We start from the raw sequence: 14403 nt of genomic DNA on the forward strand, positions 1-14403 counted from the left end.
GGGAGTGTAGTGGGCAAAACAACAGGAAGTAGGGTGGCTGTGGAGGAGTGTAATGGATAGACAGGAGGAAAGTGTGTGGCTGTGGAGGAGTGTGGTGGGTAGACAGGAGGAAAGTGTGTGGCTGTGGAGGAGTGTAATGGATAGACAGGAGGAAAGTGTGTGGCTGTGGAGGAGTGTGGTGGGTAGACAGGAGGAAAGTGTGTGGCTGTGGAGGAGTGTGGTGGGTAGACAGGAGAAAAGTGTGTGGCTGTGGAGGAGTGTGGTGGGTAGACAGGAGGAAAGTGTGTGGCTGAGGAGGAAAGTGTGTGGCTGTGGAGGAGTGTGGTGGGTACACAGGAGGAAAGTGTGTGGCTGTGGAGGAGTGTGGTGGGTACACAGGAGGAAAGTGTGTGGCTGTGGAGGAGTGTAATGGACAGGCAGGAGAAAAGCATGTGGCTGTGGAGGAGTGTGGTAAACGCACAAAATGAAAGTGTTTGGCTGTGGCGGAGTGTGGTAAACGGACAAAATGAAAGTGTGTGGCTGTGGAGGAATGTGGTAAACAGACAAAATGAAAGTGTGTGGATGTGGCGGAGTGTGGTAAACGGACAAAATGAAAGTGTGTGGCTGTGGAGGGCAGGAGTGTGGTAAACGGACAAAATGAAAGTGTGTGGCTGTGGAGAAGTGTGGTAAAAAGGTTGATTTTGCGTGGTGTTGTCAGTAGGGAAGATTTAGAGCATTGGTGGGGGTCAATAAGGAGTACTTTGTGTGGTGTGATCAGTGGGGAAGATTGAGGGTCAATGAGGGTTTTGTGTGGTGTGGTCAGCCTGAATCTCACTGAGAAGGCCAGAAACTTGAGCTTTGGCACTTTCCAAGAACAGCTGTAGACTGGAGAGTTGTCTGCTCCTGACAGCTACATCAGCCTGATGACAAAAGAAATGATCAGATATTAGGCGTTTGTTATTTACGATTTATTTATCCGTTTGATTGGTGTTTTAAGCCGCACTCAAAAATATTTCACTTATATGACGGCAGCCAGCATTATGGGGGGAAGAGACCGGGCACATCCCAGGGAAATTCGCAGGTTGATGGAAGACCTTCCCACGTTTGGCCGGGGACTTACACGGGTTTATATAAAGGCAATTAAGAAATTCTCTAAACATGACTGGTAAATACATGTACATCAATACGTGACATCCGAAAACTTCTCATGAAGTGTGATTCCTAGCTGAGCCGACATTGAGTTATTCAGGATATCAGTAAATACTGGAATTTAATATTTCTTTTATCGAATCGACCATGGCTGAAAGAGATCTGCTTTCATGTGTATTTTAATGTCCTTTCATATATACTTGATTTCTTTTAAATTGTGTACGGATTTTTGTGCTATTTCTACTAATGCACGTCACACCTCGTTCTATTTTTATGTGACAGAATCATAAAATCGCCAGCTCATTCATGCTTCAGCACCACGCAAAAATAGAACTTGTCCACACCAGCCCATATTCATTTAATAAGCTATAAAACGTGTCCATACATCAGTTCTGTCACTGATGCTATGTTGCTGATTAAGCCATTAAGATGAGCTAAAAGAACAGCCTGATCCAAGTGGTGCAGTTACAAGAGTTACAATGGAAAAAAACAAGATGCAACGTGTCCATATCTAGAAAAAGGATATTATCCACAACTGTCCCTGATGAGTGCACATTGTAAAAAATTCCACCACCAAGTAATTTTGTTTTCACTGGGAATCAACATAGTATACTCATATGCAGTGACACCATCCCAATTAAAAAGCTGCAGTTCTTGTGCTATTATGATTTCTCTTTGAGCTACATGTAGTTTGCAGTGATAGACAGTCAGAAAATGTGGCTTACCAGTTGCATACCAGTTTTCAGATTCATAAGTACAATATTATCACCTATAATTTCATGTCCTTTTTCACAAACTGGCCATCTGTACTATGTACTACATTCAATTTTATAATGATTTTTCACCTAATAATCGCTCTTCCGTACCAGTTTGTATAGCAGGAAGCTTAAGTCTGTAAAAAGTGCCCTCAGATTTAGGTGAATAATTGTATTTCTCATCAACTCATATCAAGGACCATGTGTTGTAACATGAGCATCAATCTATTCCTTCTACACCACTATACCATAAATGTCATTGGTTTTAGTTTACCAAAACCTGAAATGCTGATGGTAGCAGATAGAAATCCAAACACACAAGTGTTTACCCGTTTTTGATCTTGAATATAATCCATCATCTCAGCTTTTGTTTTCTCAGCAGTTTCTCTTATTATATCTCTAGACTTCTGACTATCTGCATCCATAACCTTCCGTAATGTTGCCTAAAACAAATACAAAAATATCCTGAATTAGAACTAAAACAGTCAGAGAAAGGCAGTGTTTAGCAACTGATTACACAGGAAAAACTCATTTACAGGTACAAACAGGGTTCGCACAGGTGATAAGAAAATAAATTCCAGGACTTTGCAGGACTAAAAAAGTCTTTGTCTGACACAAATTGGACATCCATGGAATTATGGTAATACAAGTGGAGAATTTGGCATGGTTTCGCTGTCCACAGGTTATAATTTTTATAGCCAAGTCGAGCGAGAGGTACCCACAGGCTGCGACATGAGGATCCATGCAGTCAGGCCAGCTGATTGTAGAGATGACATCAGTCTGTGGCTCAACATACTACAAGTATCCATGATCCAGGGCCACAAACTTGAGTTATGTATGCAGCCCTGGAACAGTAACGCTAACATGCTGCAAGATACGAGTCAACCAAGTTGCAGTCTGGAGCGAACACTGAAGGCAGCTTGGAAAGTAAACAAGGCACAAATACGATAAAATGTGCAAGGTTTTACACTGTTTTACTCTTTCACATCTGTGACATTTACTCACTGAGCCACCTCAAATTAAAGCACTTTTAAGGACCTTTACAACAAAACAGCCAATTTCAAGGCCTGAAATTTCTAAAAAAAACAAAGTTTGGTGAAAGTGGGTCATATTCCAAGTAATCAAATGACATCTATAAAACTGAGGGAGGAAATGAGAACGTGTTCTCACCTCAGATTCTTTTTGTTTCACAGCAAGGTCATCAAGTACAGCCATCTTCATCCCTCCAAACCTCTCCTCCATGGTTTCTGCTAACAAAGCCTACAACAACAACACAAGATAGGATCATTCCATACCCTCAACCAGTGTGGTCTTGACTCACCAAAGCTAATCTGTTACATGTAGGAAAATGAGACAGCTGTCCAGATCTTCTTCATAAATAATTATATATTTCACATTACATAATATATTTATTTTCACAGAGATTGATGCCTTATTTATTTATTTCATTGGTTCTACACAGCATTCAAGAATACCTGGCAGCAACGAGGAGAAACCCACGACCATCCACAGGTTGCTGCCAGACCATCCCACACATGACTGGCGAGGAAGCCAGCATGGACTTGACTTGAACTCACAGTGACTGCATTAGTAAGAGGCTCCTGTGTAATTCTGCTGCGTTGGCATGCTAACCACTAGGCCCTGTATGCCCCAATTTACAGAAAGTAGTCAATGTCTATGATATTGCAAATGTAAGTCATATCATATAATAAACATTGTTCTTGTGAAAGCTACAAACTATCTAGCAAATTATAAAGGGTATCTTGTCACCTCTGGCACAAACGCCATATGGCACTGGAAAGTCACATACAGCTAGTTATGTGCACACAACACCCACCTTTTGTTCTCCTGATATCGTCTTGCCCTCGGACCTCAAGCGTTCTATGGATGCCATCAACACTTTCTCATTAGACTCCTTTATCTCCTTAAATATTCAACAAATTTATTAAAATGACACAGTTAACCATTGTAGAATGACATGTATAAAGCTGAACTGAACTGCAGCTTAATTTCTGCTCAAATCCTTTCACTTCACCCTATTTTGTGATTACCACCTGGTGACTTATTTATTACATAGGATTGCTATTATAATTCCGTCCACCTGGTACACATGTATGAGCATCTCTATGTGCAAATATCAACCTACTTAGGCCTTCGATGTGGCCTCATCAACATAGTATGTATATATATGAATGCTTGGAGTTTAACATCATACTTGACAATCTTTCTGTCATATGAGGAGAAGTCATTACGTGTGTGTGTGTACATATACTGTGTATTCTTGTGGCAGGGCACGTCCGGCCATGCTGCCAAAGTGCTGCCACCACTGGAGTATCATGCTGAAGACACCAGACATGACACCCCACCCAGTCACACTATACCGATACCGACCAACCAGTCCTGCTTCCTGGCTCTAACCTCTCAGTATTGAGCACCAAGCAAAGCAGGAACAAGTACCATTTTTAAAGTGTTAGGTATGACCCGACCCGGGTTTGATCCCACTGTCTCCCCTACTTTACCATCAACATAATAGATTAATAGCTTGTCATCCCAACAGGAATAATGACATGAGATCATCAGTCCCCAGATGTGCATGTCAGGTGGGATACTAATTGGGGTAAGGACTACCATCTTGTTTGTTCATTTATTTATTTGTCTGGTGTTTTATGATGTACTCTGGAATATTTCATCGAAATGGTGGCCAGCATTATGATGGGAGGAAACCGGGCACAGCCAAAAATAATGATAGAGTATTAACATGAGCTGGCCAAGCAGAGTTGTCTTAATGTGACAAACCAGACACAGGTTACTGAGGCTCTTTACAAAGAACATATATACATGTACAGCAGTTATAACTCATTCAAGAGATTCAGGTATTTTTAAATGCTGGCTCTTAAAAAATGTTTAAAGTAAACTAAAATATAGAACCACCATGCATGGTCTAATCATTTCCATTGGAGTTACTACTGTGCCTTACCATAAAGTCATGAAGATCATCAGTTGAAACGCCAACATATAAGAATTGCTAGTGAAGTCTAAAAGTGTTATTGGCTCTTTAACACAACCAGTTTATATTTCTTACCTCAATGGCTGTAGACACGACTTCTCTCAGAGACTTCTTTTCTTCTTCAATGGCTGTATCAAATCTAGACTGAGCAGACACAAAAATTACCATGAAGACTGTCCCGTCACATTTAAATGCTTTGATGTTTTGAGGAGGTTTATTAATTTTTTTTTGGGGGGGGGGGGAATTAAGTGATATCATTGTGACTGCATGACTTCTACTTCTTACAGTGAAATACAACAAAATACATTTCAGCCCATATATATATGTAATTCTAGCAGGAATATTGAGTTTCTTTTTTCTCACATAGTTAGATCATCTAATGAACAACATACTCGTATCTTTACTTTTCCAAAAGGCTGGTAAAGAACTGTAATATTCTACTTTAAACACTACTGTTCCAAAATTGGGAGGTCCCAAGAATTAGAGTAGTGTTATGCTGACGATTGTCACTCACCTGCTGAGCTGCCTGCTGATTGGACAAAGCTTCTGCTAACACAGATTCCTGCTTTAATCTGTCTTCTTCTAAAGACGTCTGTAACCTGGAATGCTGAACAAGTGGGAATAATTAATATTACAATGATAATCATGATATGTAGGATAATGTCATTGTGCTCTCATGAGACTGAAATACAATCAAAAATGTCTAAAAGGCATTGTATACCCATCAAATATCAAATAATCAATCAAATATATAAAACAAATCTTGAAGGTTTTAATTTCCTAATTCTGAGAAAAAAGGTCTCAAACCTAAAACCTGTAATGAAATCCATATACATGTACATACATAATGATATGTAATGAGAATGTCTGATGGGTTGAACAAAAAAGGTCCAAATCGAAGCATAAAAACACAATGTTTTCTGCTGTGACAAAGCAGTGCTTACATTCTATGTACATGTTTTACGAGAACACATACACGGAAAACTGTACACAGCTCTGGACCTTTTCATAAGGTCGGGCAGATTTTCAATAGTAGAATACATTTAAGCATTAACAAGAAGACTAGTGAACTCATTTCCCCCTACATGTAGAGTAACACCAGCAGTTTATCAATGACCAGTACGGTTAGGCACTCACCTTGTTCTCTAGTAACTGTTAACACTGGTCAGTTAACACCTGTAGTTTATCACTGACCAGTACGGTTGTTCACTAACCTGGTCTTCTAGAACAACTGTAACTGCTGATACTCGTCAGTTAACACCTGGGCCCGGTTGTTCGAACATGTATATGCTAATATCGATATTATAAAGTCATATAACATAATTTACGAACTTAACAAAACCCAGCAACAAATACAGTTGCACAGAGATCAAAAGGAACAGCAGTAGATTTAGTTTATATTTAACAAAATATTACATATTTATTTTTAGGCCAAGTACAAAACTGAAGACTTGACTTAAGTCAAAACTGGTATGAAGTCTTAAGCCAGGCCCAGTAGTTTGTCAATGACCAGTACAGTTGTGCACTCACCTGATCCTCTAGTAACTGCTGACACTGGTGAGTTCACACCTGCAGTCTGTCACTGACCAGTACAGTTTTACACTCACTTGGTCCTGTCTTAATTGCTGAGACTCACTTGGTCCTGTCTTAATTGCTGAGACTGGTCTGTTACCGCCCGTAGTTTGCCACTGACCAGCACAGTTGTACACTCACCTGGTCCTCCAGTAATAACTGACACTGGTCAGTTCACACCTGCAGTTTGCCACTGAACAGTACAGTTGAGCACTCACCTGATCCTCTAGTAACTGCTGACACTGGTGAGTTCACACCTGCAGTCTGTCACTGACCAGTACAGTTTTACACTCACTTGGTCCTGTCTTAATTGCTGAGACTCACTTGGTCCTGTCTTAATTGCTGAGACTGGTCTGTTACCGCCCGTAGTTTGCCACTGACCAGCACAGTTGTACACTCACCTGGTCCTCCAGTAATAACTGACACTGGTCGGTTCACACCTGCAGTTTGCCACTGAACAGTACAGTTGAGCACTCACCTGATCCTCTAGTAACTGCTGACACTGGTGAGTTCACACCTGCAGTTTGTCACTGACCATTACAGTTGTACACTCACTTGGTCCTGTCTTAATTGCTGAGACTCACTTGGTCCTGTGTTAATTGCTGAGACTGGTCTGTTACCGCCCGTAGTTTGCCACTGACCAGCACAGTTGTACACTCACCTGGTCCTCCAGTAATAACTGACACTGGTCAGTTCACACCTGCAGTTTGCCACTGAACAGTACAGTTGAGCACTCACCTGATCCTCTAGTAACTGCTGACACTGGTCAGTTAACACCTGTAGTTTGTCTTTAACCAGTCTTTCACATGCCTCCTTCTGTTCTATCACGCTCACTTTACACAGCTCCTGAAAAAAAGTTGGGGAAGTCAGTGAGTGGTCAGAGATGTGTTTTATCAAGCAACAAGATTCATTTATTTCTCTCTATTTATTTGTTGTTCAACCTCAGATTTATAAAGGAAACAGGGGTGCCCGAGTCACTTACCGACCTTCGTCTGATACCTCACAAGCCTCCTGATTCAAAGTCATGGCAGAAAATATGATAACTGGACTGTTTAACATGATTAAGGTGACTACACATACAAGTTAAGCCTACCCAACACACAAATTTAAATTCAAGTTGATGTATGAATGGATGATGAGAACCAATGAATGAGACAGATCACAATGCAATTCCTTACCTTGTACTCTTCTACTATCACAGCTAATGCATCCATCCCTGCTTTCCTCATCGCTTCCAATTCAGACATATGCCTTTTCTAAAAAAGAAACAGACAGGAAACTTTTGAATGAATCATTTGAATTGTAGCCATATCACAGTGACTGAGACATATGAGTATAGTTTTCTTTTCATACATTTGACATCTTTCCAATGTTTAAACCATGATTTACTCACCTGAAGTTCTTCATATTTTTCTTTTTGTTCTTCCAACTCCTTTTGGCAAGCTGCCAGATCTGAATCGACAGTCAGCTGTTTGGCACACACACTTTGTAGCTCCTGCAACATAAAAACACTATATCAAACTCTGAGTTTATCAAAAGACATGCATGCATACAGACTAAATTTAATTATTATTTTTGATTGTTATTAGATGGCATACTCAAGAGTTTTTCACTAAGAGATTAGCCATTATCCTCATGGATGTAGCAAAGAAATTGCTTCACAATGTTTAAACTATGGCATGGAAATTAAACAATTAGGCTTTGTGTCTTTGAATTGGAATATTGAAAATATTGATGTAGCTGTGTTCCCAAAGGTGGGAACACTTGAGCCATATTTGCCAAAGACAAAATGTTGTCAGTGAATCAAGGACAGTACAAACCGCCCCTTGAATGTTGTCAACTAATTAAAGTCCACAAAGTCTCCTGAACAATGAGAAGAGGGGAATATAAAAATTGAAATCATGCCATGGAAAGAAATGGCTATGTAACATTACTCATTTGTCATTATTCAGAATGACCCATTAGCCTCTTGCCAATGCAGTCACTGTGAGTTCAATTCCAGCTCATGCTGGCTTCCTCTCCGGCCATACATGGGAAGGTCTGACAGCAACTTGCAGATGGTGGTGAGTTCCCCCAGTTTCCTCCCTCCACAATGCTTGACGCCACCATATAAGTGAAATATTCTTGAGTATTGCATAAAACATCAATGAAATAAAAAAATGAATAAATCATCATTCGGAGTACAACAGACATCACTGCACCAATACCAAAATACACTAACAAGGCCAACTCAATCAGATTTACAATTCATGAAAAGTTTCTAATAGAAAAAAATCTGAATGTGACGAGAATATCCCTGGCTTACCTTCTCCAGTTTATATTTCTCCTCCTTGCTTGACTGGATCTGCTGTTTGTAAAACTCAACAGATGGATCAGCACTTTTTGCTTCTGATAAATTTGATTGGTCATCGGATTCATCCTTCAGAGATGGAAATTTGAGACTTTCTAGCCAATCATCACCCGGCTTTTTAGTCTCTGCCTCCTGAGCTGTCAGCTGTAGTCCATCCTTCTGCATAACAGTCCAGATGATATACAAATTACATTTCTATCTGTTTGTTTAGCTGGGTCTTAATATCACAATAAACAGTATGTCAGCCAAGTCACAATTGTAATCTCCATTTTGCCTAATTCTAAGGGCTATATTCATCTTAGAATGGTGTTTTCAGGTTGTTTTCTTTTTCTGGACCATAGGATGGAATCCAACTGTAAAAACTAAAGTTTCAGCACCAAGAATAATACTTTATGACATTTTTTTACTTCTAAAGCTGCGCCTTTTCAGGCAATTTTTAGGCCAACAGTATATTCCACTGGAATGTCATTCTAAAGGGAAAGGGAATGAAGTTCACATGTATCTTTTAAGCCCTCATATGCTGATACAAACAGAAGGTCCCAAGACCATAGTCTTGAAAACCAGGAAAAATTTTGCTTTCTTGGCTGAAATGTCCTATGATTTTCTGATCATATCATGTTTGATAATCATTGATAACTTTATTTTTCCCTTCATTTTCATTTCACACCACTAATAATTTGTTGCCTTCACGATTTATTGGTACATTTACCAAAATATCGTAACAGTAACTAAGTGATAATAAATGTCATATGCGCACTTGTGTTCTGATAAAAACCTCCATAAGCTTACCACAATTGGGCTCTCCATGGCCTGTAGCACGCTACTGAGGGGAGGTAACTCTGCATTCCCTGAGGCATTGGGCTGCACAGTCTCTGACCTGGAGACTGGCTGCTCTAAGTGCGAAGCATTAGTATCAGTCGTCTGTCCTGTTAGCCCAACCCCAGTGTTTGTGTCAACAGGAGCTGGGAACAGTTAACAATATACACTTGAAGTACAACGCAGTTTAAGCTCTACATCTCTACAAGTCAGAGATTTCATATGGTAGCACAAGTTTTACTTTAATACCTCCAGTACACAACTACCCACAAATCCTATTCCATGGTTTCAACTTATTACTTTTTTTTTTTTGGCATAGCTTGAAGCAGTGGAATTACCTGGAGCTCGAGTGTGAAACTGTAAACTGAACTATTATTATAGATGAAGAATACAATATATGATTTACAGAACACCACATTTTTTCTATTTCAACTACATGCTTGTTAACAAAAGTTTACTTTATATGTTCACACTTCTAAAATCAATCTACTTCTTCTGTTTGGCACCGGCCCGATGGCACAGTGGGTAGAGCGTCCACTTCGGGAGCAGTATATTCAGGGTCAATCCTGGGTCGGGTCACACCAAAGACTTTAAAAGAGGAGGTTGTAGTTTCCCTGCTTGGTATTCAACATTAAGGGATCAACAAATGGTTGACCCGTATCAGTATAATGGTTCGGGTAGGGTGGCTTACTTGCCTTCGGTAAGTCATCTCAATGAAGTAGCACTAGACAAAAGAGTGGTGGAAATTTGTCCTGCAACAAGGCACATTGCACGTCCATGCACTCTAAGGACTCCTTCGTTGTCATAAAAATTGTTAAGTATGATATTAAACCCCAAGCACTCACTCAATCACTCTTCTGTTTGGTTAATTATCTTTTCATGACTAAGCAACGCTTTATGAAAGCAACTAAAGACAGACCGTGAACTGGTCTCGGTGTTTTGCCTAGTTAAGTGTTATGACTCTGTTTAAATATACATGGTGTGTCTGGTTTAAAACACAAAAGGCCTACATGATTTACAAGAATTAAAAAATTTGATTAATTTGGCCTTTAACAGTCAATTCGCAAAATGTCTCCCCAACCCTGAGTATCGGTATCAACTGAGCTTCAACTGAGGCTCCTTACACAAGAGTTGGTAGTAATTACTTCATGTTATCTTACCTGATGTGAACACAGCCCATGGGGATGTACTAGCAGCGATGGGGGCAGCCACCCCAGAGACAGTGGGCTCTGCTGCCTAGTAGACAAAAACATACATGGTGTCAAGATGCTATGCTGTATAAAATGTTCATACTTTGAAGTCTCACTCATATACTTCTTACACTGTATTTGGCAAGGTGTCCGTATTACATTAACATAGATAATAATCTGAAAATTACACAGGTAACTAAATGGTAGCAATTAATTGACAGCCTACATTATGTTTCACTTCAAACCAAGGACTTTGCAAACTTTACTTGCCTCAAAGCCACCAAACTCTCCAAAATCATCATCTTCATCCATAACTCACACCCTGATTGTTGTCTGATCACTCGTGTGACGGCTGACTACAATGTAAAGATGGAGAGACACACATCAATAAGTATAAGAATATATCCAAAATGTGTCAGGTCAGACCTCTAACACTTGAACAACAACAGGAACCATTTTCCTGGCGGGATCCAGTGTAATGCAAGGCATTTGGTCAGGTGCATGTCCATTTCCACTGGTAATCCCAATTTTACTAATTTAGGTTTTCCTGTCTTTGGTCGTCTTTGTATCATTTTTTTCCCACCATGAAGTTCACAATAAATGCAATGCCACCTTTACGCTGCAAATTGTTAATACCGTTACTACAATTATGCATGCTGATCTATACATTTTTCATCAATGAAGCTTTTTTTATTAACCCAACCAAAGACAGTGTCTATCCTCAGTCACAGTGACACGTCACATTGGTTTACAGTTTGCCGTTTTGTCTCTTAAACAAATTACAATTTTAGACAATGATGTTATTATGCTACATACGTCTGAGAAGCTAGAGAGTGGGCGAGTGTTTATTCTTGCTTCCCTCAGTTCACAGACACTTAAGGTTGCATGGGGTCTCTAGCTGCCCACAGATCGAGGTTGAACAGCCATATGGCTATGGTGTATTCAAATACTTCTCAACCTGCATGTACCCAGTATACTGTCTAATGGCTACAGATCATGGCGCTGAAGTGATCATTTTACACTATCATGTTTGAAATTGGATACTATTACTATCAGTATTATACCTATATGATGAACAATCACCACTCGCACCGGCACTCGTAGTCCAATTTGGTCAACGATATGACGTGTCATGCAGTATGTGTTGAGAGAGCAGACTGAATTTATGAGAGAATTACGAGTAGATAAGAACTCATGTGTCGTATAGTATACAGTGTTGTATGGGTGAAATGGGATTGTGCCTTGACAGGTTGGAGGGCTTTTGATATTTTCAAGGCGTTGGCTTCACGGTTGATAAACGAAAGGTAATTATATGGCTAGCTATTTCGAAAACTTACAGCTGTGCAAAAATGTACAGCAAGGGGAGCTGATAATGTGAGGACCTGTGACTATGCGTCCCACTGCCTGGCGCTGTTCAGTTCACCACTTGTCCCGACGCTGCAGCGCATCGAAAACAACGTGGAGAAACCTCTCCAACTTTGTAAAATCCAAACCGACTTAAAGACATTATCTTAAAGACTTTAGAAACAGCTTCAGCATCGAATTCGATCAAATGAACAATCTGAAAAGATCTCATTTAGTTCGGTTTAGCATGACATCATTCATATTTGGAAAAAGGTTAAAATAAAGTCAGATAAAACAGGAGAATTTTTTCAAAAACAGAAAGTAGGTCATATTATTATGTCAGTTTATACATGGAATGTTTACGGTGTTCCTTTGGAACGATAGAAAATACCCTCCAGAATATTTCCCATATAACAAAACCACCATCCTGTTTTAAAAGGTCTTAAAATCCGACGAAACATCCAGTAATACAATTATCAAAAAAAATGTAATATGCATTAGTTTCTCTTGAAACTAAAGATGCACCCATAGCAATAAAATACTTTTTGCGAGTATCTCACTTAAAGATCTTTCACCGCGTTTTACCGGGTTATTTTTTCGACAGGAAATTTAGAAGCGGGCGAAAAGGAAAGAATGAGAAAGAGAAAAACCGGGTATTTATATGCAGATATTCTATATGAATTATTGAGTAAATGAGCAGTGGATCCCAAGATCGAAATGTTGACGCATTCATTCAAGGTTTAAGGCATGCATATTAACGAAAACGTATTTTATCTCGATCGAAAGTTCAAACGTAATGATAAACAACACGGACTGAAAATGAGTGAAGTGTCAGCTGTAACTTGAAGTTTTACAACAACAACAACGCAACATTCAGCGCGAATGTATCTAAGTATCTCTTGTCCATCAAGAGGAACTGATAGTATGTTATAATGCCCTAGCATTTTCATCCACTGTAGTGTGATTGGCCATATTTTGCGTGATTGGTCTGCTGATTTAGATATCCCTACATGTTTGCTAATGCTATTATCACCGGATGGAGCAATACATCGTTGTATTTGATTTACTTGGAGTAGTGTCAGAGTTCTGCCAACTGGCACCTCAGGCATTTTTCTCGTGTCTCCTGTCAAAGTACAGGCCAACACAAATATGTAAACTACAGTTTCAGCGGCCTTACCTTCATTCCATAGGAGTGAGCCGACTTCGAAGATCATCATCCTGAGTTAAAGTCCCTGCCCATCATGATGGCTGTGGTGAATGTAAACAGTGTCGCCTCCCATGTGTGGAGAGTTCCTACCGAAACCACCTTAATGTAGTTCATTTTGAAGCCTACAACTGCCACTACATTTCACCGAAACGGATGAGAACTACAAGCCACAAAAATGGTCCACCTTTGTGGTCAAAAGATGCTAACGCAGTTCTGTAAAATTGTAAAAAGGGCCGAATGCTACAAAAGTCACTAGTCATTGTTTATGTACAGGACATGGCCAAAATTACAGGGGAGATGATCTTCGAGACGAGCAGGCTGTTTAGGAATAAAGGGAGGTTGCCAAAATTGTGATGTGCATATTTGTCCAGGTCTGTACTTTCGCAGGAGACACAAGATAAATGTCTGAGTGCAAGTTGTTTTTGTTCATCTGTTCACCATGAAATTTTGTTCATCTGTTCAGGTACTCGATGTTGAAGTCCATAGACTGATTTTCAGTCAGTGTAAGATGCAAGTTTTCTGACTTGATGGATCCACATTTATTCTGTCCAAGTGATTTCCAAAGCTTTCTCAAGAGAACAGGAGATAAATCTGTGATTTGTTTTCTTTATAGATTTTTCTTGTACAGATTTATCCATATCCAATCATTTTGGTTTGAGGCACTGATGACATGTTGTTGCCAGGGAGATAATCACATTGTCAGGGGAGGCACATGTACATTACTGCCTGTTATACAATTGCCTCCCCTTACAATAAAAACTTGGGAAGTGAGAAGATTGCTAACAGCGGCCCAAAAATAGAGTGGGTTAACTTGATACCAAAGATTAATTTTCACTTGGCCTGATGGCATTATGCGCCCAAACTAATCAGGCTGGATTGTAAGTAACTAGTATATTGAAAAATATGATCATATTCCAGGAAAAAAAGTTTAGTTGTCATAAAAATTTGTTTCATTCAGGAAAGGCTCTCAAAACCATCATCGTTGGTAAGATTTTGTGGAAATTTCTTTATGTATGGTCACAATATCACTTTTA

General features: G+C 39.7%; 2 protein-coding genes across 3 annotated transcripts in view; one reads left to right on the plus strand and one right to left on the minus strand.

The window, feature by feature from the left end:
- Window positions 1-298: 298 nt before the first annotated feature.
- LOC135468080 (coiled-coil domain-containing protein 91-like) lies at window positions 299-13371 on the minus strand. Of its 2 annotated transcripts, none has more exons than XM_064746123.1 (14): window positions 13340-13371; window positions 11085-11174; window positions 10789-10860; window positions 9602-9774; window positions 8768-8971; window positions 7856-7957; window positions 7641-7718; window positions 7201-7308; window positions 5405-5497; window positions 4966-5034; window positions 3721-3807; window positions 3054-3143; window positions 2213-2326; window positions 299-899 (listed from the first exon to the last, which is right to left on the minus strand). In XM_064746123.1, the coding sequence occupies exons 2-14, from the start codon at window positions 11128-11130 to the stop codon at window positions 774-776; spliced, it is 1362 nt and encodes a 453-aa protein (XP_064602193.1). In that variant the 5' UTR covers window positions 11131-11174; window positions 13340-13371; the 3' UTR covers window positions 299-773. The 2 variants fall into 2 exon arrangements, with proteins under 2 accessions (XP_064602193.1, XP_064602192.1); XM_064746122.1 differs by lacking the exon at window positions 13340-13371 and adding an exon at window positions 12156-12250.
- The window catches only part of LOC135467279 (filaggrin-like), a 36931-nt gene continuing 35317 nt past the window's right edge, over window positions 12790-14403 (plus strand). Inside the window, exon 1 of the mRNA XM_064745045.1 lies at window positions 12790-12815. Coding sequence (XP_064601115.1) covers window positions 12796-12815 — 20 coding nt within the window. The 5' untranslated portion in view covers window positions 12790-12795. The remainder of the gene's footprint in view (window positions 12816-14403) is intronic.

This window comes from Liolophura sinensis, chromosome 6 (assembly GCF_032854445.1).
Source record: "Liolophura sinensis isolate JHLJ2023 chromosome 6, CUHK_Ljap_v2, whole genome shotgun sequence".
NCBI classification, from domain to species: Eukaryota; Metazoa; Mollusca; class Polyplacophora; order Chitonida; family Chitonidae; genus Liolophura; species Liolophura sinensis.